The 23,428-nt window shown below is 42.3% G+C and overlaps 1 protein-coding gene across 3 annotated transcripts; it reads left to right on the top strand.

The window, feature by feature from the left end:
* Positions 1–804: 804 nt before the first annotated feature.
* TTF2 (transcription termination factor 2) lies at positions 805–22,352 on the top strand. 3 transcript variants are annotated; one of them, XM_068181003.1, is made up of 23 exons: positions 805–874; positions 956–1,067; positions 1,276–1,362; positions 2,472–2,538; positions 3,006–3,953; positions 4,809–4,935; positions 5,793–5,975; positions 6,194–6,351; positions 7,203–7,284; positions 7,585–7,698; positions 8,309–8,459; positions 9,143–9,242; positions 10,232–10,422; positions 11,295–11,448; positions 12,178–12,269; positions 12,989–13,071; positions 13,535–13,674; positions 18,076–18,246; positions 18,822–18,880; positions 19,749–19,902; positions 19,995–20,077; positions 21,042–21,116; positions 22,002–22,352. In XM_068181003.1, exons 1-23 carry the CDS (start codon positions 847–849, stop codon positions 22,144–22,146), a joined length of 3,504 nt encoding a protein of 1,167 aa, XP_068037104.1. In that variant the 5' UTR covers positions 805–846; the 3' UTR covers positions 22,147–22,352. The 3 variants fall into 3 exon arrangements, with proteins under 3 accessions (XP_068037104.1, XP_068037103.1, XP_068037105.1); XM_068181002.1 differs by having other exon boundaries at positions 806–874; positions 9,143–9,248; XM_068181004.1 differs by lacking the exon at positions 3,006–3,953 and having other exon boundaries at positions 809–874; positions 9,143–9,248.
* Positions 22,353–23,428: the final 1,076 nt, after the last annotated feature.

Here is a 23,428-nt window from a genome sequence, read left to right as displayed (position 1 = left end):
AGTATGAGTGCATTGTGGAGGAGTAGGTGCTGGCCCAAAACACTGTGTTTAGGAGAAGAAATTCTAAGGCACGCGTGGAAGCACAAAATCCATAGTATTGTGTAAAAAGCACGTTTGTCTCACAGGTACTGAGTCAAATGCAGCCTTCAAGCAGGTCAAGGGGGTTGCAAGTTTACACCGTAGCTGAATTCGGCTGCCAGTGTTAATGTCACTCATCTGTTATTTAGTGTAAATGTTGTTCATATTTTTGTACACACGTTAATAACCCTTCCATAATTCTGTCATTACCAGAGCCGTTCTCTCACTTGAGTTGTCATTAACAAAAGCAGTAATTGAGAAATGCACACGTTTTGTAAAACTGTATTTCCCGTCTTAAATACAGAAGAGAAAAAGCCCAACGTACTTCCAGTTCCTGATGGTCTGTGGTGTTTGTTTGTGCTATTATTTCAATTTACATTCATCTTTATGTATTTTACTTTTAAACGTATGTCCAGCTGGCAGGATGAGCCTGTCAGGCGCGGCGGCTGGAGCCGTGTCCAGGACAAGGAGGCGTCCCGGGTGGAGCACGGCTGCCCGCACTCCGGGCAGGCTTTGGGGGCGCGGCCGCGGCCGGTGTGCCGCCGGGGCGGGCCTGAGGCCACGCCCATAACGCCGCGCCCCTTATCCGCGTGGCCCCGCCCCTTCGCACCTCCCCTCCCGCGCGTTCCCGCCCCCGGGCGCGCGAGGGCTGTGCGCGAGGGGAGCACAGCGCAGCGGCGATTGGCTGCCCCGCCCTTGCCCCGCGCTGATTGGTGGGAGCGGCGGGATTGGCCGGTTCAAAGGGTGGGCGCGGCCGTACTGACGGTTATGGAGGCCGTGCTGTGCTCCGAGCACGGTGAGGGGCGGCTCGGGCTCCCGTGAGGGGCGGCGTGTGGGGGGCTCGGACTGACCAGTTCCGCTCTTCTCCGCTCCGCAGGGTCCCTCTGCTTCCTGAAGACGGGCGTCCGCGATGGCCCCAACAAAGGGAAGAGCTTCTACGTTTGTGGGACGCAGGGCCCCGCTGCCTGCGGCTTCGTCCTCCCAGCGCCGTAGGTGCAGGGCAGGGGCGGCAGGAGGGCGACGATGGGACCGGGGGCGCACTTCGCTGTCCTGAGGGAAGGTCGCTGCTGTGTCAGGAGTCGCAATCTTGTTTTCTTACGTAGCCTTTATTTTGTCGCAAGTGATTGCTTTGCGGTGGCAGTCCCCTGGGCACTTCGTCTTGTGTGTGTTCTTCCGCTTCTCCTTTTCTCTTTTCAGGGTTCCTGCTTCTCACTGTTTAATCCATGAGGGGTGCGTGGTGGAGCTGCAAGTCCTAGTTCAGCACCCGGACAGAGATGAGTTCCAGTAAGTTTCTCACATTTTTTTAAACACGTATGTCTGCCTTCAAACGGGTAAAACTTAATGCTGCTTCTTTATCCTATATTCAGTGCTTAAAATAATCCTCTCAAACTGATTCTGACTAATGATCATATAGTTTTTACAGTTTTACATCAGAAAAACTTGAATCCTGTGATTTTAGTAGTTTTTCTGTAATAAGGATTTAACATCCACCTAAGCTGTATCTGTGTTTTGTGGGGAAAGGAGGGCTCTTATTTAGAGTATGTCATTTTTACGGCATCTTTAAAGATTTACTTTGTAGGATGCTGCCTCTTAAAAATAAAGATCATTATTCTTAGGATCAGGAGGATCGTAACTCTCTTTATTGTTTATGAACAAGTGAAAGAGTTGAACTACCAGTCATTCAAAGTGAAAACAGGGGTTTATTGCACATGTTGAAAACAATGGTGCTGGAGAACCAGAGAGAACTTGCAGATTCCTTCTAAAATTGAAGGGAGGCATTGAGCCTTGAGGCCTTCACTTACCGTTTCCAAATGTTTGCCACTTTTATTAGCAGTTACATCCAGTAGTATAAACCTGGATCATCAGATAATGTTTGTTTTTAACAGAATTAAACTTGGCTCTGTGGTTGGATTCATCCAAACTCAGCATCAGATTCCCCAGTGTTAGTTCCAATAAAGTATTTGTAGCAGTCCTGGTTGGCTGCTAGTTTAAAAATGAAATCGCATCCAAAGTATTTCTGTCCCTGAATTGCTATAAAGATGAGGTGGCCTGTGCAGTGTAACTAAAAGAAGAGCTGTTTCCTTGCACCTTGAAATCATAAGATGCTTCTAAGGCTCTAAACATAGAGAGTATTTTTGCCTGAGCAGTTACTCTTCTCTTGCTAAAATTAAAAAAAAACCCCAAACCCTAGGAATCCTTATTCAGAGAACACTAGTCCTGTAAAAAGCTCTGTTGCCAGTGTTCACGGCCTTTTGTTATGCAAAGGTCTGAATGTAAAGTACAGATTAGTAGAACTTGTCTGTGATGGTTTTTGGTGCAAAGTACTTTTTAAAAAATGCTTAGAACTTCTTTACTGGCTCCTGGGATTGAAACCTTGTTTTAATCCTTGGTAGGTTGTTTTACCGGTGCCTTAGGAGTAAGTTGAATGGGAAGAAATGGTGTGGAAGTGTTCCATGGCAGGTAAGAGTGTTTGTATTACAGTATTGCCTTATTGTGGTGTGACTTTTCATTCCGTATACCATAATCACCTCTGAAACTACTTAGTGGGAGATTTTATGTTTTCCAGCTGAAAAGTGTGTCGGGCCTGCTGTCCTCTAGAAGATATACCTCTTTCTCCTAAGTTGTGTGAAGTACTCACTATTCTTCAGTCTTAGAAGAAGCCTGGATTTGATTCCTAGCTGTCCTCTTTTATAGAGATTGCGCTACCAGGACTTGATCTCAAAAAACAATGGGAATGGCAAAGAAAGTAGAAAACCAGCCATTTTGTTTTGAATTCCTTCTGAAATGTTATCCTGACTCTGTTAAAATAATAGGAAAGATGATCTTGGTAGAGGATGAAGTCTTGCTTGAGGTGATCAGGTTGTGTGTGTTATTAACGTGCGTTAATAATTTGTACATTAGCATTTACTGCCATGTACATATTGCAGGATCCAAAAGCTACCGAAGTGTCAAAACCCTTGGAAACCCAGCCCAGAACAGCACCTTTCTTCAATCCCACTAGCCAGAGAAATCCATTCAAAGTGCTAGACAAGAATCATGCACCATCATCCTGGGAACAAATGAAGCAAATAAATGGAGAGGAAAGTAAAGCAAAAGGAGCTAAAGCAAAGAATGAGAGTGTGGTCGTATCATGTAAAGAAAAGAAGTCGACCTCTGATTCCTTCACAGAGACAGTACCTCTAGAAGAGCTGAAAAATAAAAAGCAGTCATCCACAGGAAGTAAAAGTGATCCAGAACTTCAGGAGACTACAGTGTCTGACTCTAAACTTTGCCTTTCTGAGGCCAGGAAAGGGGGAAATATACTTTCAGGGGAAGAGAAATATGGTGGCAGTGGCAGGGAATCCAAGAAGCTTTCTGATTGTGTGGACGAGGAGCCAGGCACAAGATCAAAACTCTTCCCACTAAGTCTTGGAAAGCAAAGTACAAGTACCAAGCCTCCAGGAGAGGAGCAGCTTGGAGAAAAAAGCTTAAAAAGTTGTAGGGACAAAGAAACAGGAGAGAAAGATTGCACTGGACAGAAGAACGGTGAAATGATGCCGGTCTCTAAGGAAGATGCCCCTTCCCCAGCAGGAGCACAGTCGGCATCGCAATGTGCTGCCCTGAGGGGAGGGGCCGAGGCAGAGCTGCCCAAGGCACCACTCGGGCCAGGGCTGCCAGAGCCTCCTGGTGAGGCCTCTGGCAGTGACAGTGATGAAGAACAATTTGTTTGTTCCTTATCAGGTGAAAGTAAACCTGAGAAATCAGTTGAGATTCCTTCAGGAAAGAGTGTGCAGGGGTCACCTTTGCCAGGAGCAGCAGCATCACATCACGTGGAAGGACCCCAGGACTCTAAAGTGCTTCATAACCATCTTCTAGTCCAGCTGAAACAGAAAAAGGTCATTTATTGCACCTATTATTTGGGGGATTTATTGTTCTCTTTTCAAGGTGACTTCCCTTACTCGTGACAGGTATCAGAATATGATGTCTCCTCACAGCAGAAACTCAAAATGGGGTTTAGGAAGATGTGGCATGGGAGGGAATTCAGCCTTTGTACAGACTGGTTGTATTAAGTAGATACAAACCAATTAATTCTAAGGTAGTACAGTCTTCTGCCTTTGGGAATGCTCAGTTTTGACCCACCTGAGGCTGTGTCTTGTCTTTTACTTGGAAAGTAATTTGCATAAAATGGACAGCCAGTTTAACTTTTGTAAATAACATGGCTGTTTTTGATAGCCTCTCTTGGCCTTGTGCAGTAGAAGTGATCCAGCTATGAAAGCTTACACTAGGGTGAAATAAACTACCTGCCTGTTTGCTTTTTTTTTCCAATAATTGCTAATCACTGTTTTACAGTTTTCATTATGAACCTCCCTGTTTGTCTAGCATTTAGAACAGAACCTTGAAATAAAGTCAGAACTGTTGTTTGTGCAAGCACAGAAGGAAAGGTGCGAGTTGGTTAAATGTTGTGGCTGTTTTGAGAGATGTTAAGATCGACTCACCTGACTGCCTGTTTCATAAAAAGGAATCATCCCTGTGTCCTTCCATATTTTCTAATGAAACACTAATGGTTAGTTTATTTTTTGGTAAAAGACTGTTTAATTGCACTTGAAAGCTTTTGAAGACTACAGAACAGTATCGAAATGCAAGTTAAAATGGAATAGGATTAGTTCTTTTTAGACTTCTGACCTGATTGTTCTGTGTTGGCAGACAGCTTGGTGACCACACTCATGTTTTGGTTTCTATCTTTTTTGCAGAGTACATTGGCTACAGTGAACATTCAGATGCTGCCAGATAAAGGGCAGCGGTTATTAAAGCAAGTGCAGGATTTGGAAGCTGCACTCAGTGCTCTTAACATTTCAACAGCAGATACTAGTGAAAAAGGTAGGGCTAATTTTCTTTTTTTAAATTTTTTTTCTCCAGAAGTTTACAAAACAGTTTTGTCTTAAAATAGTTGTTAATATGGAGGAATTTAGCATATACTTATATATGGCCTGTGGTCTATAAAATGTTTGTCTGTTGAGATTTACTGAAGATGAAAAGTGTTAATTGCAAAATATGTGTCTGGGAGCAGATGAATGGAACAACTCAAATGTTCCCTCCATAATGTAGTAGCTTCCCAAGGGAATTTCCTCCCACCATTAGGACCTAGGTTTCCAGCTTTGGCTACATGACTGAGACAGGTATCTCTGAGAACATGACAATGAATCGTTAACTCCCTGTGTTGCATTATGGAACTGTGCTGTTCATGCATGTTGTTGTCACCAAATATCCCAGTTACCAGATTCAAAATGAGCAGCTTCCAGTGTCTCTTTCCTAGAAGGAAAAGCTCATGAGCTCTCTTGGTCCATTTGTTCTTGGATGTTTCAATAGTTTTTATGTCCAAAATACTGACAAGAGAGATGCCTTCAAAATTAATAAATCATCTGGGAACCGTGGGAGTGCAAAACTGACATTGTCTGCGCTACTCTGATCACAGTTGCAGCGTTCACTGTGTTGCTGTAAACCACACACTGAGGCTGCAGCTGGACACATTGCCTGTCACAGCAGCAGGCCAAGAACACACGTTGGTAGTTGCAGTGACTCAGGTGATGTGGTAATCTGCTATTAAACTGGTGTCACCACTTCACAGTATTTTCCAAGCAGGCTATTGGGCAAAATAGGCTCTTCTCTGGGCTGTAGAGCAAGGCTCTGAGGTTCCCTGTGCAACCTTTTCAGCCTGTGATTCCTTTCTCCTTAAGGGCAGGATAGCACAAGCAGCAGCTGCCATGAAGAGTCTTTGTGTAACCCAGTTGGCAGGCCAGGTGGTACGAAGTTGATAACACCTCTCCAGCTCCAGGATCCTACAGCAAAGGCTTCTGCAGGCTCACAGAGTCACCCCTCAGCTGCTGCTACTTTGGGTTCCAGTGGCCAAAGTTTTGGAAGTAAGTATAGAAAGACTTTGCCATTACAGAGAACCCTGTTGTGTACTATTTCTGAAGTAATCCTCCAACATGTGGATACATGTGAGAGTACTAAGCCTGTTTTGTTACTGCATACTGTCCCTCAGGCATCTGTAGCCATTGAAGTCAATCTCTGAGGTGAAAGATATGTTTGGGAAAGTTAGCTTTGTAAACACATCTCTGGTACTGTATTTTTGCAGTGAGTGTTGGTGTGCAGAATCTGTATGGGGGAAGAATGACAGAAGACCGAATCAGGGCTGTACACAGTGCCACATTTGAGGCTATTAATCATCTTCACAAATCTCTAGAATCTTGTCCAACAGAGGAGACAGCAGCTGAAGATCCCTCTGGACTGAAGGTGGGTTGGCAAGGATGGAAGCTGTCATGCTGATGAATAAATCATAACCTCTGAGTGGTACCCTAGAGCATTCCTTCTTTCCCACTTTGACATACTTTGCATCCTGCTGGAAGGAGATACTTCAATTACATTCCATCCATGTTGTTTGTATGTGCCTGGAAGAACAGAGGTGTGAGGAACAGGCTGAGAACCTCATTGTTCATTCTTCCTGGTGAGCTATAAGAAATAATCTTTCCAAAAAGGTTTGCAGGTGATTCATTCATGGAATGTGATGGACTCCAGAGTAGTTCTGATCTGAGGTTATATGCAAGGTATTGGAACAAAGGCACATGCATCTACAGGATGGTGCATAGGTGCATATATGTTGTGTCACTTGTCACGTTGCCTTGGGACCTTTTCAGTGGTGGGGAAGGCCACTGAATGTCCTGTGGTGGTAGTATGTAGTCTCTCTTCCTGTTTCAAGAGTCTGTAGGGGTCTTAGACTCTGTGAGTAAAGGGGAAGTGTTCTCAATCCCTTTCCTGGACAGTGGTAGCTGTTGTAAGCAAGGCAGTCTGGGGTGGATTTTCCAGCTGAACAAGCCATCGTTATCTGCTCTCTGAGAGCACTGAGGCGTTAGGCTGGTTAGTGTAGGAAACATTAGGAAGACTCATCTATGGTACTGCTGACCTTCTGTCTGCAGAAGTTGCTTACATTGGGTATCCCAGCCTGTGTGGAAAAAGAAGAGGTAGGTAAACTCCTTTTAGTAGGATTGTAGTAAAACAGTTGAACATGACAATTGGTACAGGAATCAGAAGTGTCTAGATTTTGCCAGGTGTTTCCTTCAAATCCTCTGTCTCACTCACCCCCTCAGGTCCCACTGCTGCAGCACCAGAAACAGGCACTTGCATGGCTCCTCTGGAGAGAGAGTCAGAGGCCGTGTGGAGGAATTTTGGGTGAGCAACAGAATGGTAAAGTGGATTTTGTGGGGCAAATCTATGGCAGCAAAGTTTTGCATGTAACTTACGTAGAGGCCAATAACTGGTTATTTTGTAGACATGTCAAAAGGGCTTGTTTTTCTGTTCCCTATTACCAAGTACAGGTATTAATCAATTAGTAAATTGTACCCTGAAATTTTCATCTGTATATTTTTGATTTTCTGGGTTCCCCAGGACACTCTGTTGTAGTATTTCCCTCAGCGTAGATCCACAGGGACTCATTTTTGCAGGTGATAACTTGTGTGTGTCTTTTTGCAGCGGATGACATGGGCTTGGGGAAGACACTAACGATGATTGCTCTCATTCTGGCCCAGAAGCAGCTGAAGACAGAGAAAAGAAAGGAGACATTAGAAATATGGCTATCCAAAAATGGTACAGAATTTTTTCCATCCTACAGCACATACATTATGATGAAAGTGCCATCTGAAGTGCCTAAAGCATTACAGGTTAAGGGGTTGTAGAACACACTGTATCTGTGCTCACTTTGCTTCTGCAGGAAACTTTCATTTGGCTAAATTGTACTGTGCCTCCTTGCATGATCTTTCTCTCATCAGGGTCATTTTTGTCTCCCATTGGATGTGTAGGATTTTCTAACCCATTACTTTATATTGTTTGAAGATTTTTATTAACTGTTTTCCTGAAATAGTTAAAGCCAGCATATGCTGGGTTTGGAAAAGATTTCATAGTTTTTTAAACATATGCATAGTTTTCATAGGGACTTCAAATAGTTACTAGTCACCTCTCTGTAGCTGATCTTTTTTCTTTCCAACTCTCCCCTAAAGATTACTTTTATCTTGTCCATAGATACTGGGGATGTTAGTGCTTTTTTAAAGGGTATTGCTTCTGTTGTCCACAGTCTATACTGTCTGCATCCTCATGGAATTGGTTGAACACTCTTCTCAATTGCAAATTTCCGAAACTTCTGTCTTTGTTCTAGTCTAATGTGAAGACATTAAAACCTGTCTGCAATATTTTCTTTTAGACTTCACTGTTATCCCTTCCCATGGCACTTTAGTCATTTGTCCTGCATCCTTGATCCATCACTGGAAGAAAGAGATTGAGAGACGTGTGGCCTTTGGCAAACTGAGGATCTATCTGTACCACGGGGCAAATCGAGATAAACATGCAGAGGTGTAAGTGCTAAACCATAAATATGATCAGGAAAAGCAAAATACTGTGTAGCAAGAGACTGTGTTTATCAAAGTTGAAATGAAAGTGGATGTAGAATGATGGGAGAACGTGAAGTATTGAAACATGGAAGGTCCAGAAAGTCAGGCTGTGTGCTGTCAAGGTATATTTAGTAAAACATTTATGGCCTGTGCCCATGCTTAGTGGTTCTGGTGGAGGCTGTTGTTGCTTCTGATAGCAAAATAAAAGGTGTATATTCTCCAAAATAGCTCTTGTTTGCAAAGATTGTCAGTGGCAATTTCTTCCATGCCTGTGCTTTGTATTTGTATTTTTTATCAGCAGTATGTATGATTCAGCATATTTTCTAGACATCTTCAGGCCATGCTGAGCAGTATTCCTGGGTGCCAGGCTCTAAGTAGGGCTCATGCCAGTTGGTGTGCATTCTGGCCAATGGGCTTTTACTGTCATCTTGAGCTTGATGTGTCTACTTCCAGTATCCATAAAATGGGGATGATGAGTTTTTCATGTTTAACTGCAATGAAGCTCAGTTTTCTGTAAAACTCAGTGTTTCAGTTCCTGTAGCACTGTGTAGTTCTTAAATGCATCCTTCAGCATGCATTTAGTCTCTCTTGCAAAATGAATTCCTTATTGGTTCTTGCTCCTGGTCACTACTTTCTTTTGCATTCAGGCTTTCTGGATATGATGTTGTTGTCACAACCTACAGCCTTCTCTCCAAGGAGGTTCCCACAGCCAAAGAGGAGGGGGAAGTCCCTGCTCAGGACCATGATGTGGGGGTGAGAAGACACAATGTTTATAGGGAATTGCCTTCAAGTTTTGTTCTGAAGTGTTACAAACCGTTGTTGTTTCAAGTAGCACCTTATATGTGCTACAGTGAACAACAGCTTGATTTTTTTTTTTTTTTTTATAAGCCCCTGTTGATTATTTTTGTAAAAGCAAAATGATGAGAGGAAGTGCTGTGAAGTGGAGCAAGAACAGATATATTCACAATATATCTGTTCTGTGGAATTATAGAATATGGGACATGGAATACAGACAGTTGAAATGTCTTAAGAAGTAATCTTAAGAATGCACTTGTGAATCTCCTTCTCCTTTTCAGGTGAAGGAGTAGTAGAATCTCCTGTTTGATGTTCTTTGTTGCTTGAACCACTAATGTTACCACAAACTACCAGAAACCTCAGGCTCTGGGTCAGTCTGAACTGAGACAGCTTTCATGCTGCCTTGAAGAAACAGCAGTATGCTGGCTGGGCTATGAAAATAATGATGTGATTGCTGAGTGCTGACTGAAATGACTACACAGTGTAGAGGAAGTCCCTTGCTGTCTCCTACCTCTGCCCAGCTCTAGATGTAGCTCTTGAAGAAAACAGGACTTGGAATTTCCTGAAATTTCTAGGTGGCATCTATAAAATTTTGAGAGATCAGAATAAATTATATATGGTCCTTCATCTCAGCATAGCAAAACTTTACTGATATGAAACACCTCTTGAAGCAACAACATTATAAGATAAAATGTTAAGAGCAAGAAAACGAACAAAATACTAGAAATTGTTATTGAGATCAGGCAAATAAGTTAGTTTTTGGCTTATAAACTTTAAATGTGGAAGCTTTAAAGAGATGATAATTTCTTACATGACAGTAAGAGCACAAACTGCTGCTGACTAACATCAGGAAAATACTAAGTGCTGGAAAAATGTGTTTGCTTGTGCCTCCTGAGAGAACCTAGGTTGTGCTTCAGATTATAGTCTGCTTTTTCTTTCAGAGTGGATCATCTCCCTGTTCCCCTTTGCTCAGGGTAGCTTGGGCTCGAATTATATTGGATGAAGCTCACAATATTAAAAACCCACGGGTTCAAACCTCTATAGCTGTGTGCAAACTGAGAGCCAGTGCCAGATGGGCTGTCACTGGGACGCCAATACAGAACAACTTGCTGGACATGTACTCTCTCTTGAGGTGAGCTGGCTGCACATCAGCACATGGACAGGGATCCAGTCTTAGTAGTTCTTCTCTGATGAATTGCTGAAGTTGTTTCTAAGTTTGAGATGTCTCTAAGATATGTGGAGTAGTAGGAGTAGTTATATTAATGCTTAGCACTGGATTGCAAAGGCTGTGGTTGAGGTGTTGCACGAGGCTGACCTTTTGTCTGCTGTTGCATGTAGCTTTTCTGCCTCCATGGCGAATGAAGAGGAAATTACCTTGGATCTCCTTTGTCTTCAGGATGAGTATGCACAAAACCAAGTTTAATGAACAGAGGTTTTATGAGTTAATCCCTATTGTTACCAGGGCACCCTGGGAGGACCTTCTTGGAGTGTTGTGCTACAAGGGCATTGAAGGAAAGGGTGAAAACTTTGGATTCTCTGAACAATGATAAACAAGTTGCTGAGGGGGGGAAAGGTTACAAATGGTGTTGGAGAACCAGAGAGAACTTGCGTTTGAAATTAATTTTGGATAATTCAAATTAACTGTCAAGTAAGAAGTTTGCTATTTTGAAAAAAAAAAGATGAATATGCTTTTTGGCAAGTGCCTCTGCATCTGGATGTCCTTTGTTTGCTGGTGGTGCTTGAAACATAATGGGCTAAGAGGAAGTGATAGGCACAGAACCAGAAACAAGTGCTTACAGTATTAGTGATGGTAGGGCATCTAAGCAAACAAGTTATCACCACCATTACACTGGAAATGTTTTACTTGTCCTTGGTCATGCAGTTACGGCATTTGGAAATGGTTTGTTTTGGTAGCAATAAATAGCAATAAATTTGGTTCTGGTCACTCCAGAGTAAGTGAAGAACTTTTCCCTTGGTATGAAGTTTCCTTCCTTCCTCTCACAGGTTTCTACGTTGCTCTCCTTTTGATGAATACAAAGTTTGGAAGTACCAGGTAGATAACAACACAAGGAAGGGTGGGGAGAGGCTAAGCCTCTTAACCAGGAGCCTCTTACTGCAGAGAACTAAGGACCAGCTGGATTCAGCTGGCAAGCCCCTGGTAAGAACTTTACCCTCCAAAACTATACCATCATTCCATTGTTTTCCTTGCAGCAGACAGTTAGTTATTTACATGCATAAATTTGTTAATGGATGTCGTTTCCTATCTGCTGCAGCCTCTTGAGCAAGAGAAGCAAAATGTCTGTGGCATGCTTTGGTTGCTTACCCAGAAAGCAGAATTAAAGAAAATAATGAAACCTTTCAATTACAAATAACATGCAGGCAAAAATATGCCAAGTAATTGCATGTAGATGGCCACTTAGTCTAGATCACTGGACTAGCCTAGATCTGAGAACCCAAGCTGCCACACGTCAAATGGAACTGGTGTGTGCTGGAGCATTGGCTTTCTGCATTGCTTTTTACAGTCTGTTGAATGGAGTAATAGTCACAGGTGTGTCTTTAGCCTTTAAAAGGTATAGTTTTGGTGTACTGTCTGATTTCAAATGGGGAAATAAGGTACTTTAACAACACAAAAATTAATCCTTCTGTGGTAGTTGTTGAGCAGCTCATATATAGTATGAACTTGTTACTGGATGAGCTGGAATAAAGATTTTATTGTGTCTGTTTTGTCAGAACTGCATTAATACATATAGCTATAGTGAACAAACAGCTATCTTCTGAGACACTCTGAGACTTAGAGTGTTGTGTTAAATCCTGGATTGCTGCTGTTTGTGATGCTCTCTAAGACTTTTGCACTACATACGTCTGATCCTGTGAATTTCCACTTCAGGTATCTCTGCCCCAGCGTAGGATGCAGTTGCATCAGTTAAAACTTACAGCAGAGGAGCAATCTGTGTACAATGTGCTCTTTGCAAGATCCAGGTATGAATGTGGGTAGAGATACGGTGTTTTGTGGGTTTGTTTCTTTTTGCTACGGAAATCAGAGGAGAAATTCACTTCAGATGAGGAGAGCTTTTGGACAAATTCCTGTTAATTTTTTCCCCTTCCAATTTATCTGTCTAGTGTGTTTGAAAATACACTGCTTGTTCAGGTAATAGGCAAAACTGATTAATTTCTTTTCTCCCATGTTTTCATGCCTCATATGAGCTTTGTATTCTAGCCTTCCACTTAATCTCACTGATTTCAAGACTCCAAAGACTTCAAATTGCAACAAGTATTTCTTAAATGATGATGTGTGAGCACCTGTAAAGGAGAGAATTATCATCTTTGCTCTGTGATTCTTGAACAGTTGGAAATTATGCTGGCCTCTCCAGATAGCTGTAATGCAAGCCAGCATCACTTTGTGTTTTCCTAGGCTCTTTCAGTCTCACTGTAAAGAATCTTCTTTTCTTTTAAATATACATTTAAAAGTGTTCTCATACTCAAAAAGCAGACTTGCTTTCTCTTGTGATTTCTAAAATGCATCTTTGGTTTTTGATCATACTCGGGTTAAACAAGACTGGGTTTTTTTGGTGATAATTTTGTGACTCAATGATTAATGAAACCTTCCTTGCCTTAATGCATCATCAGCTTGCTAAGCTCAGGTCCCTCTTGCCTTTTTTCTTGCTGTGAATCCCAGTGTCTTTGTCTTGTTTTTACAGGTCAACACTACAGTCGTACCTAAAGAGACAAGAGCAGAAAAATGAAGACAGAGAGTATGATGGTGGTAACCCCTTTCAGAAAGGTTTGATCATGCCCTCCCCTAAAAACATTTTCAGAAGTGGCTCTTAAGTGCGTAGCTCAGAAGGGGGAACAGACCTGGGGTCAGGACTTAGAAATTATTGGGAAAATGTGACATTTTACAAAAACTTAATACTGTAGTATTCTAAGTGTGTTCTCATTGTTGTTACTCTGGGAAAATCTCTTAACCCTTCTGGGCCTAAAATTTCCTTTGAAATAAAGGCCTAGTTGCTCAGGTAACATATGTCAGCATTAGTGTATAGTGTATCATACTCTGACTTGTGTTGTTGCCTTTTTTTTTACCTTTTTTACGTAAATTGGGGGTTGATGGGTTCCTGTGTTTAATCAGGTATTTGCTTGCCTGTTTATTCTTGACTACTCTTTGTGAGCCTCTTCCTGGAGGTGGATGGGCAGTGCTTGGAAATGCCTCCAAGAACTTTTGATGTTTTGTCTTCCTTCCTTGACAGTTGCACAAGAGTTTGGAGTCAGTCAAAAGGAATTTCTAGCAGGCTCACAAACTGCCTCCCAGGTCTCAAGTACTGTCCATGTCTTGTCCATGCTTTTGAGACTCCGTCAGTGTTGCTGCCATCTCTCCTTACTGAAAGTGGTAATTGCATTGTAGTGATGTGGGGGGTTTTGTGGGGGTTTTTTTTAAGTGCTTATGCAAGTTAACAGACTTGGTAACACCTCTGTTTCTCTTATCTATGAGAGTATGAACAGAGTTAATTTTAGGACTCTGTGTTTTGAAGCCCAGGATGTTTTAGATGGGTTTACCTTCTACTGAAGGGACTGCATGCTGCAAAACCCAGCATGACTTATGTGGGCAGCTGTGTCTTTGGAAATACCTTTATTCAGATAAAAAGGGAACTAAAATTTTAATAGTAAAGAAGTCTTAATCTTAACTTAGCCTTGAAAAGTGCACAAGTGTAGCCTGTTTCAAGGGCTTGTGTTTTGGAGAGCTCTGTCAGTGCTTTGAGGTTACCTTGAATGAAACAGATTAATCTTTCAGGAGTTCTTGGCTCTGAACTATACTTCTCCTCCTATACTTCTCCTCCTATACTTCTCCTCCTATACTTCTCCTCCTATACTTCTCCTCCTATACTTCTCCTCCTATACTTCTCCTCCTATACTTCTCCTCCTATACTTCTCCTCCTATACTTCTCCTCCTATACTTCTCCTCCTATACTTCTCCTCCTATACTTCTCCTCCTATACTTCTCCTCCTATACTTCTCCTCCTATACTTCTCCTCCTATACTTCTCCTCCTATACTTCTCCTCCTATACTTCTCCTCCTATACTTCTCCTCCTATACTTCTCCTCCTATACTTCTCCTCCTATACTTCTCCTCCTATACTTCTCCTCCTATACTTCTCCTCCTATACTTCTCCTCCTATACTTCTCCTCCTATACTTCTCCTCCTATACTTCTCCTCCTATACTTCTCCTCCTATACTTCTCCTCCTATACTTCTCCTCCTATACTTCTCCTCCTATACTTCTCCTCCTATACTTCTCCTCCTATACTTCTCCTCCTATACTTCTCCTCCTATACTTCTCCTCCTATACTTCTCCTCCTATACTTCTCCTCCTATACTTCTCCTCCTATACTTCTCCTCCTATACTTCTCCTCCTATACTTCTCCTCCTATACTTCTCCTCCTATACTTCTCCTCCTATACTTCTCCTCCTATACTTCTCCTCCTATACTTCTCCTCCTATACTTCTCCTCCTATACTTCTCCTCCTATACTTCTCCTCCTATACTTCTCCTCCTATACTTCTCCTCCTATACTTCTCCTCCTATACTTCTCCTCCTATACTTCTCCTCCTATACTTCTCCTCCTATACTTCTCCTCCTATACTTCTCCTCCTATACTTCTCCTCCTATACTTCTCCTCCTATACTTCTCCTCCTATACTTCTCCTCCTATACTTCTCCTCCTATACTTCTCCTCCTATACTTCTCCTCCTATACTTCTCCTCCTATACTTCTCCTCCTATACTTCTCCTCCTATACTTCTCCTCCTATACTTCTCCTCTATACTTCTCCTCCTATACTTCTCCTCCTATACTTCTCCTCCTATACTTCTCCTCCTATACTTCTCCTCCTATACTTCTCCTCTATACTTCTCCTCCTATACTTCTCCTCCTATACTTCTCCTCCTATACTTCTCCTCCTATACTTCTCCTCCTATACTTCTCCTCCTATACTTCTCCTCCTATACTTCTCCTCCTATACTTCTCCTCCTATACTTCTCCTCCTATACTTCTCCTCCTATACTTCTCCTCCTATACTTCTCCTCCTATACTTCTCCTCCTATACTTCTCCTCCTATACTTCTCCTCCTATACTTCTCCTCCTATACTTCTCCTCCTATACTTCTCCTCCTATACTTCTCCTCCTATACTTCTCCTCCTATACTTCTCCTCCTATACTTCTCCTCCTATACTTCTCCTCCTATACTTCTCCTCCTATACTTCTCCTCCTATACTTCTCACTCCCTATACTTCTCCTCCTATACTTCTCCTCCTATACTTCTCCTCCTATACTTCTCCTCCTATACTTCTCCTCCTATACTTCTCCTCCTATACTTCTCCTCCTATACTTCTCCTCCTCTACTTCTCCTCCTATACTTCTCCTCCTATACTTCTCCTCCTATACTTCTCCTCCTATACTTCTCCTCCTATACTTCTCCTCCTATACTTCTCCTCCTATACTTCTCCTCCTATACTTCTCCTCCTATACTTCTCCTCCTATACTTCTCCTCCTATACTTCTCCTCCTATACTTCTCCTCCTATACTTCTCCTCCTATACTTCTCCTCCTATACTTCTCCTCCTATACTTCTCCTCCTATACTTCTCCTCCTATACTTCTCCTCCTATACTTCTCCTCCTATACTTCTCCTCCTATACTTCTCCTCCTATACTTCTCCTCCTATACTTCTCCTCCTATACTTCTCCTCCTATACTTCTCCTCCTATACTTCTCCTCCTATACTTCTCCTCCTATACTTCTCCTCCTATACTTCTCCTCCTATACTTCTCCTCCTATACTTCTCCTCCTATACTTCTCCTCCTATACTTCTCCTCCTATACTTCTCCTCCTATACTTCTCCTCCTATACTTCTCCTCCTATACTTCTCCTCCTATACTTCTCCTCCTATACTTCTCCTCCTATACTTCTCCTCCTATACTTCTCCTCCTATACTTCTCCTCCTATACTTCTCCTCCTATACTTCTCCTCCTATACTTCTCCTCCTATACTTCTCCTATACTTCTCCTCCTATACTTCTCCTCCTATACTTCTCCTCCTATACTTCTCCTCCTATACTTCTCCTCCTATACTTCTCCTCCTATACTTCTCCTCCTATACTTCTCCTCCTATACTTCTCCTCCTATACTTCTCCTCCTATACTTCTCCTCCTATACTTCTCCTCCTATACTTCTCCTCCTATACTTCTCCTCCTATACTTCTCCTCCTATACTTCTCCTCCTATACTTCTCCTCCTATACTTCTCCTCCTATACTTCTCCTCCTATACTTCTCCTCCTATACTTCTCCTCCTATACTTCTCCTCCTATACTTCTCCTCCTATACTTCTCCTCCTATACTTCTCCTCCTATACTTCTCCTCCTATACTTCTCCTCCTATACTTCTCCTCCTATACTTCTCCTCCTATACTTCTCCTCCTATACTTCTCCTCCTATACTTCTCCTCCTATACTTCTCCTCCTATACTTCTCCTCCTATACTTCTCCTCCTATACTTCTCCTCCTATACTTCTCCTCCTATACTTCTCCTCCTATACTTCTCCTCCTATACTTCTCCTCCTATACTTCTCCTCCTATACTTCTCCTCCTATACTTCTCCTCCTATACTTCTCCTCCTATACTTCTCCTCCTATACTTCTCCTCCTATACTTCTCCTCCTATACTTCTCCTCCTATACTTCTCCTCCTATACTTCTCCTCCCTATACTTCTCCTCCTATACTTCTCCTCCTATACTTCTCCTCCTATACTTCTCCTCCTATACTTCTCCTCCTATACTTCTCCTCCTATACTTCTCCTCCTATACTTCTCCTCCTTCCTCCTATACTTCTCCTCCTATACTTCTCCTCCTATACTTCTCCTCCTATACTTCTCCTCCTATACTTCTCCTCCTATACTTCTCCTCCTATACTTCTCCTCCTATACTTCTCCTCCTATACTTCTCCTCCTATACTTCTCCTCCTATACTTCTCCTCCTATACTTCTCCTCCTATACTTCTCCTCCTATACTTCTCCTCCTATACTTCTCCTCCTATACTTCTCCTCCTATACTTCTCCTCCTATACTTCTCCTCCTATACTTCTCCTCCTATACTTCTCCTCCTATACTTCTCCTCCTATACTTCTCCTCCTATACTTCTCCTCCTATACTTCTCCTCCTATACTTCTCCTCCTATACTTCTCCTCCTATACTTCTCCTCCTATACTTCTCCTCCTATACTTCTCCTCCTATACTTCTCCTCCTATACTTCTCCTCCTATACTTCTCCTCCTATACTTCTCCTCCTATACTTCTCCTCCTATACTTCTCCTCCTATACTTCTCCTCCTATACTTCTCCTCCTATACTTCTCCTCCTATACTTCTCCTCCTATACTTCTCCTCCTATACTTCTCCTCCTATACTTCTCCTCCTATACTTCTCCTCCTATACTTCCCTCTTAGGGGAACAGGCAGGAATTTGTTCTACCATCTGTAATCCCGCAGTTGTTAAATGGTGGTGGGGAGGGTCTGAAGAGACTGGACCATAGGAAACGGCTAGGCTCACATGCTTTCCATACAGTGCTCCTTTTGCGGCAGAATAAAGGTACACAGGGACTGTTTGATCCAGTAGTGTTTCTTAATTGTTCTGTCTTCACATTGCATCCTTCAAACCCAGTGTTCTCCGCAGATACTGTGCTCACTGGATCAGTACTGAATTTGATCTCAGGCTTGACTGTGATCCCTTATTATCTTGCTTTCTTCCCACAGGCTCTGGATCAAGTTAACTTGAACAGTGAAGGCCTTGCACTCTCCATTGAGGAACAGCTTGGTTCTTTGACACTGTCTGAGCTCCAGACTCCTGATTCCAAATCAACAGTCTACCTCAATGGCACAGCTTTTCAAACCGATATCTTTGACATCACCAGGGAGAGCACCAAGGTATTCTGGTTGTGGCATTCTTACCTCCTTGTGAAGCTTGAATTGCAGCACTTTGCCTCTTAAATGGTAATTGCACATCAGGCTAAGTTGCCAGTTGAGATGAAATCAGATGAGTAGGTTGATAGCCTGCTGAGCCCCTTCTGGGAAGGCTCCAACTTCTCTCACGTTGAGGGGTACTTCTAGTGAAGCTGTGAGAATGTGACTGCTGAAAAACTGTAAGTGAAAATCTTAAGCACTGGATTCCCAAAAGCTCAGAAGAACTTGCATGTGAGATCATGGTGCTTGTGATGAGCTAGAAAAAAAGGATAGCAGCAAGAGGCGAGGTTGCAATAACTTCCCACAGGAAGGTTGGAATCTGTAAGGCAGGCTTGTGTGATTTGATTTCCTGGCCCTGTTTTCTGTGAGGGGAGTGTTCTTACCAACGACTATTAAAGTCTCTTCAAACTTCTAAGCACAGAAGAAATTCCAGTTGAAAAGCTATTCTGATCACTTTCTACTTTTAATAAAGAATATCCAAGGATGAGCTGGATTATGAGAGCAAGCAAGCTAATGTTCTGGATTTTTTTTTCCTGCAGATAGCTCAACTCTTGGCTGAATTGAAAACTACTCAGAGTCACCCAGAGCCTCAGAAAAGGTTAGCAAACATGTCCTTTTCTTTAGTCATAGTGATTGAGAGAAGCACACTGTTTCTTGACAACAGCAGTTGTCAACTGCTTACTTACAACTTAAAGTAATTGAATACAAAACTCATAGTATGTTAAAATGGTGACAGTACTGCAGTTAGTTGAACACAAGTCTTGAGGAAAAAAAAGTCGAAGACAAAAGAGGGGAGTTTAAGATATAGATAAGTGTAAACATAAGGGTGTGAGATATCTCAGGCCTTGAGGCCCAGGAAGACTATTCTCCAGAAATAGGATTGGGAATAATTTGGTTGTGATGAAAAGTATTTGCCCACCTCACAACCCAAAAGAAGTGGAGGACTAAAGCAGAGATTAAAACTGAACCTGTTAGAGATAAAGGAATGCATTGATTAGAGGACCTATAGAAAGCTTTTTTCCAGTCTTTTCCAAAAAGCATTCTGGGAGCACCAACATTACTTTTGTTCCCTTTCAAGAAACTAGTAAACAAATTCCTGCCTCACAAACTCTTTAGTCCAAGAAACTGAGTAGTGAGAGGCTGTAGTGAATCTAAATTTGGTGTTGGTATTGATTTTTGTGTTTTTCAGAAACCTGTGACTCAGGTTTGTGGTTGGGAGGCGAAAAAGTAAAATCCAAAAATAGAGCTGAAAGACATTGACTTAATTTATATGAAGTTTATTGGGTATTAGTCTTCCCCAGCAAGTTCTACCACTACACCGCTATTTCTGAGTTGGGAAGGGGCTTGGCTCCAGTTTGCAGTCAGGAAGAGTGCCTGAATTGTTGCAGCCCCTTGGGTGAGACACTGCAGTGATCAAACTGTTCCAGTGCAGAGTGTTGGTTGTGAACTCCCTGTTCTCTCTCCAGCGTGGTTGTCTCTCAGTGGACGAGCATGCTCCAAGTTGTGGCTGTGCACCTGCAGCGCCTGGGGCTGAAGTATGCCACAGTGGATGGCTCTGTCAGTCCCAAACAGAGGATGGATATGGTGGAAGAGTTCAATAACAATCCCAAAGGGCCTCAGGTATGCATTCAGGGCAGGGAAGCAGTCCCTAGCCCTGCTATGAGCAGCTGTGATGTCTGACTCTGTGACTAACGCTCTTTTGGCCTTTGAAGGTAATGTTGGTCTCGTTGCTGGCTGGAGGTGTTGGCCTGAACTTGACTGGAGGAAACCATCTGTTTCTCCTTGACATGCACTGGTAAAGAGAAATACAAATTCCATCTTGGAAGAGGATATGTAGGACATGCTGCTTGCTTTCTCACTGCATGTAATGTCTGATGCAGCTGGGTTAGGAGGGAGGTGTGTAGCTTATAGTCGGGGCTAGTGGTTAGTTGGGGAAAAGTGTTTTTCCTGTGATCTTCATCCATGAACTGATTTGTCAATCCAGTTCTCACTTCCCTGAAATACAGTTCTGTAGGGGCAGAAAAATAGAGGAATGTAACAGCAATCCAGGTATGCAGCTCTGTATCATAAAAAGCTACTGGCTTAATTAAGTCCCTGGCTTAACTTCTTGCAGTAATAGAAATGGTGCAGTAGTGCCTACAGGCAATTTGGCTTCATACAAATCAGTGGTGTTGAGCGTAGCCAGTAACTGGGCACAACTAAAGTACCTTTGGGTTTTACATATGAGAAAAGCGTGTGCAAGCTCCTAGTATTTGTGTTGTCTCATCAAAGTCAAAATCGCAGGTTTTTTAAACTAAACGTTACTCATGAGAACTTACAAAGCAAACTAATGTGCCTCAAACAAAACCAACTGCTGAGTAGTAGCATTAAGAAGATACTTCTACAATATGGGAGTTACACCAACAAGTATTCCCTGTAACTATCAGATGGACCCACCTCTTACATAAATATTCCTGAGTGATGGCCTTTTTCACTGGGGTTTGCCTTTTTGCTTCACTCTCTTTCCTCACCACTTACTCAGCTTTCTCTGAGTAGCAACTGTTGGCCAGGCCTGGGACTACATGGACCAGTGGTCTCAGTCACGCAGTTGGCTTTGTGTGGAACCCAGGGCAAAGGGAAATACAGTCAGGGTGAAGGCTGGCCATCAAGCTGGTAAACCTAAGGTAGCCTGGGAGCAGTTTTAGTTCTACAGAGGAAGAAAACAGGATTCCCTGGAGGCAGGAAAACAAAGCAATTTTTTTTTTTTAATTACTTTTTAGGAATCCTGCTCTGGAGGACCAGGCATGTGACCGCATTTACCGTGTGGGGCAGAAGAAGGATGTTGTGATACACAGGTCAGCATTTTACTTAGCAGAATGAGGAGCTGCTGCTTATATACTGTCTGGCTTTAGTCAGTGAGATGAGCCCTTGGTTTCTCTACTTAGAGCTAGACACAAGGTCTGACAGCGGCACTGAGATTTGGGCAGTGAGATAAAAATGTTTTCATGTGTTCTGTGTGGCACTTGCATGCATGTTGCTGTCCTGACAGCTAGCAGGGGTTTCTTGGGTGCCAGGTTGGGCACCAAACAATTTCTCTTAATTGAATGGAGATTTTTTGACTGTGATCCCTAAGCCTGAGCCTTTCTGGTATCACTAATAAAAAACATATAAAGCACTTCTAATAAGTGTCAAAGTTGACTTTTAGAAAAAGCATCTGTAAGTACTGAAGATGAACTTAGTTCTTATAAATGCAGAGCACATTCAAAGACTGGAATCTAAAATGCTATTTTGGGTACAATGTTTTTTGTATAATAGGTGCCATCAGTTATCATGCAATAATTACAGGATTTATTCACAGAATTACTGTTACTTCAGATGACCAAAGTTGAGACCTGAAGTGCATCGGGCTTATAGTTGAAATGTTATCATTGGTTGGATATGAGGATATGGTTTGATATGAGGATATCTGTTGGATATGGGGATGGCTGGATGGATGTGAGCATAGCTCATGGTTGATATGAGGATAGCTGTTTTCTGTTCAGAGGTTGTCTCGGTTTGAGACAAAATAGGAGGATAAGTATTTTGTTGGTCAAGTCATTGGCTAATTATTAATTTCTAAGCAAGATGAATCTTTTGAAATGTACTGGGGAAGTGTTTATATAACACTGACATTTTTTGTAGCACTTGAGATGATGTAGATGATGTGGATTTGTTTTGTCCTTTTAAAAAATTTTTTTTAGGTTTGTCTGTGAAGGAACGGTAGAAGAAAAGATCCTGCAACTCCAGAAGAGGAAGAAAGGTCTTGCCCAGCAGATTCTGTCAGGCAAAGGAGAGACCTTCACTAAGCTCTCTCTGGCTGACCTCAAAATTCTCTTTGGCATCTAATTATCACCTGCAATACCTAACAGAAAGTAATTTATGCCTAGGAGTAACTGCAGATTTCATCATAAGACTTCTGTTCTGAGGTGGTCATTTATTTTGAACAAACAACTACATTTTTGTAACTGTTCTGGAAAGTTATCAATTTCAATAACTAGTTTCAATATTGAACATTTATACAAAGTTTAATAAAGTTTGTTTTGAAACAAAAATGTTTAGAAACAAAACATTGTTTTGAAACATAAGTGTTTTCTCTGAATGCCTTCTAGTTAGAACACTTTCAGGACAGGAGATGCATAGGTGTAAGTGAAACAAGAACAAGGGAGACAAACATGAGGTAGGGAAGTTCAGAGGTTGTATGGGGGCATGAAGAAAGGGGAAAAAAATTGAACATGATTCCGTAAGAAGACTGTATACGTTTTAGAATTGTGAGTAACAAAATTGAGGAAGGACTTAGAAGGACTGTCGCTGTTGAGCTCCTTAAAGACGCGGGATCCACTTTCCATGGAGCAACAGAAGGTGTCTGTTTATTCCCATGTCTCTTTATATGGACTTACAAAGAACACCCTGTGTCTGTCCCCTTGTCTATAATAGCACGTTGTTACCCTGTATTGATTGGTCACTCAATCGCCTGGTGTGTACATGCAGAAAGACTTCTTTGTGACATATTATTTTCATTTTTCTACCTAACGGTTGCAAAAACGGTTCATACAGGTGGCTAGTGTTTTTCAGTCCTAGAGTTCTTTCTCAGGGAAAGCAAGTTCATTTCCACTGCTGCAGGATTCTGTTCTCATAAAGAGCTGTCAGCTTTCTCACAGCTTCTGTTGGCTCAAGTCAGGGTTCAGTTTGTAAGGCCTCTGGCCTGCTGTTCCACCACCACAACAATTTCACTTTCTGTGAAACAGAACATGAGTTTCTAATTGCTGTGGGGATTTTTTTCTGACTATTGGTTTTGAGGAAATTCTGAAGTTGAAGGTCTAGCACCTACCTTTAGCTGCCATCTCATGAGCTGGCAAATTTCTGCTGCAAAGTGATGTGAATGTGTGGTTTTGGTATTCAAAGTCAAACTATTTTAAATAATAAGTGACTTTGGTTTGCACAGTTATCTACAAGCTGAGCAAAACTGTATCTCTAATGTTAGTCCTGGTCTCAGGACTGCTCTAATGTAAGCAGGTCTTTGTAACCCAAAAATCTTTGGTCTCTTGTGGAGGGCTGAGAGCACCCTTCACCTATGGTCACTGAGGGGGTGACAGAACAGCAGTTCTTGCTGCTGAATGGTGTTTCAGGG

Source organism: Anomalospiza imberbis, chromosome 2 (genome assembly GCF_031753505.1).
Source record: "Anomalospiza imberbis isolate Cuckoo-Finch-1a 21T00152 chromosome 2, ASM3175350v1, whole genome shotgun sequence".
Lineage (NCBI taxonomy): Eukaryota > Metazoa > Chordata > Aves > Passeriformes > Viduidae > Anomalospiza > Anomalospiza imberbis.
This window is presented reverse-complemented; position numbering and strand designations above follow the sequence as displayed.

Excerpts from the sequence above, each read along its gene's own strand:
- TTF2 (XM_068181002.1), top strand. The coding sequence starts at position 847 with ATGGAGGCCGTGCTGTGCTCCGAGCACG. Across the intron at positions 2,539-3,005 it reads GTGGAAGTGTTCCATGGCAG|GATCCAAAAGCTACCGAAGT; the intron begins GTAAGAGTGTTT and ends TACATATTGCAG. Across the intron at positions 9,249-10,231 it reads CTCAGGACCATGATGTGGGG|AGTGGATCATCTCCCTGTTC; the intron begins GTGAGAAGACAC and ends TTTTTCTTTCAG.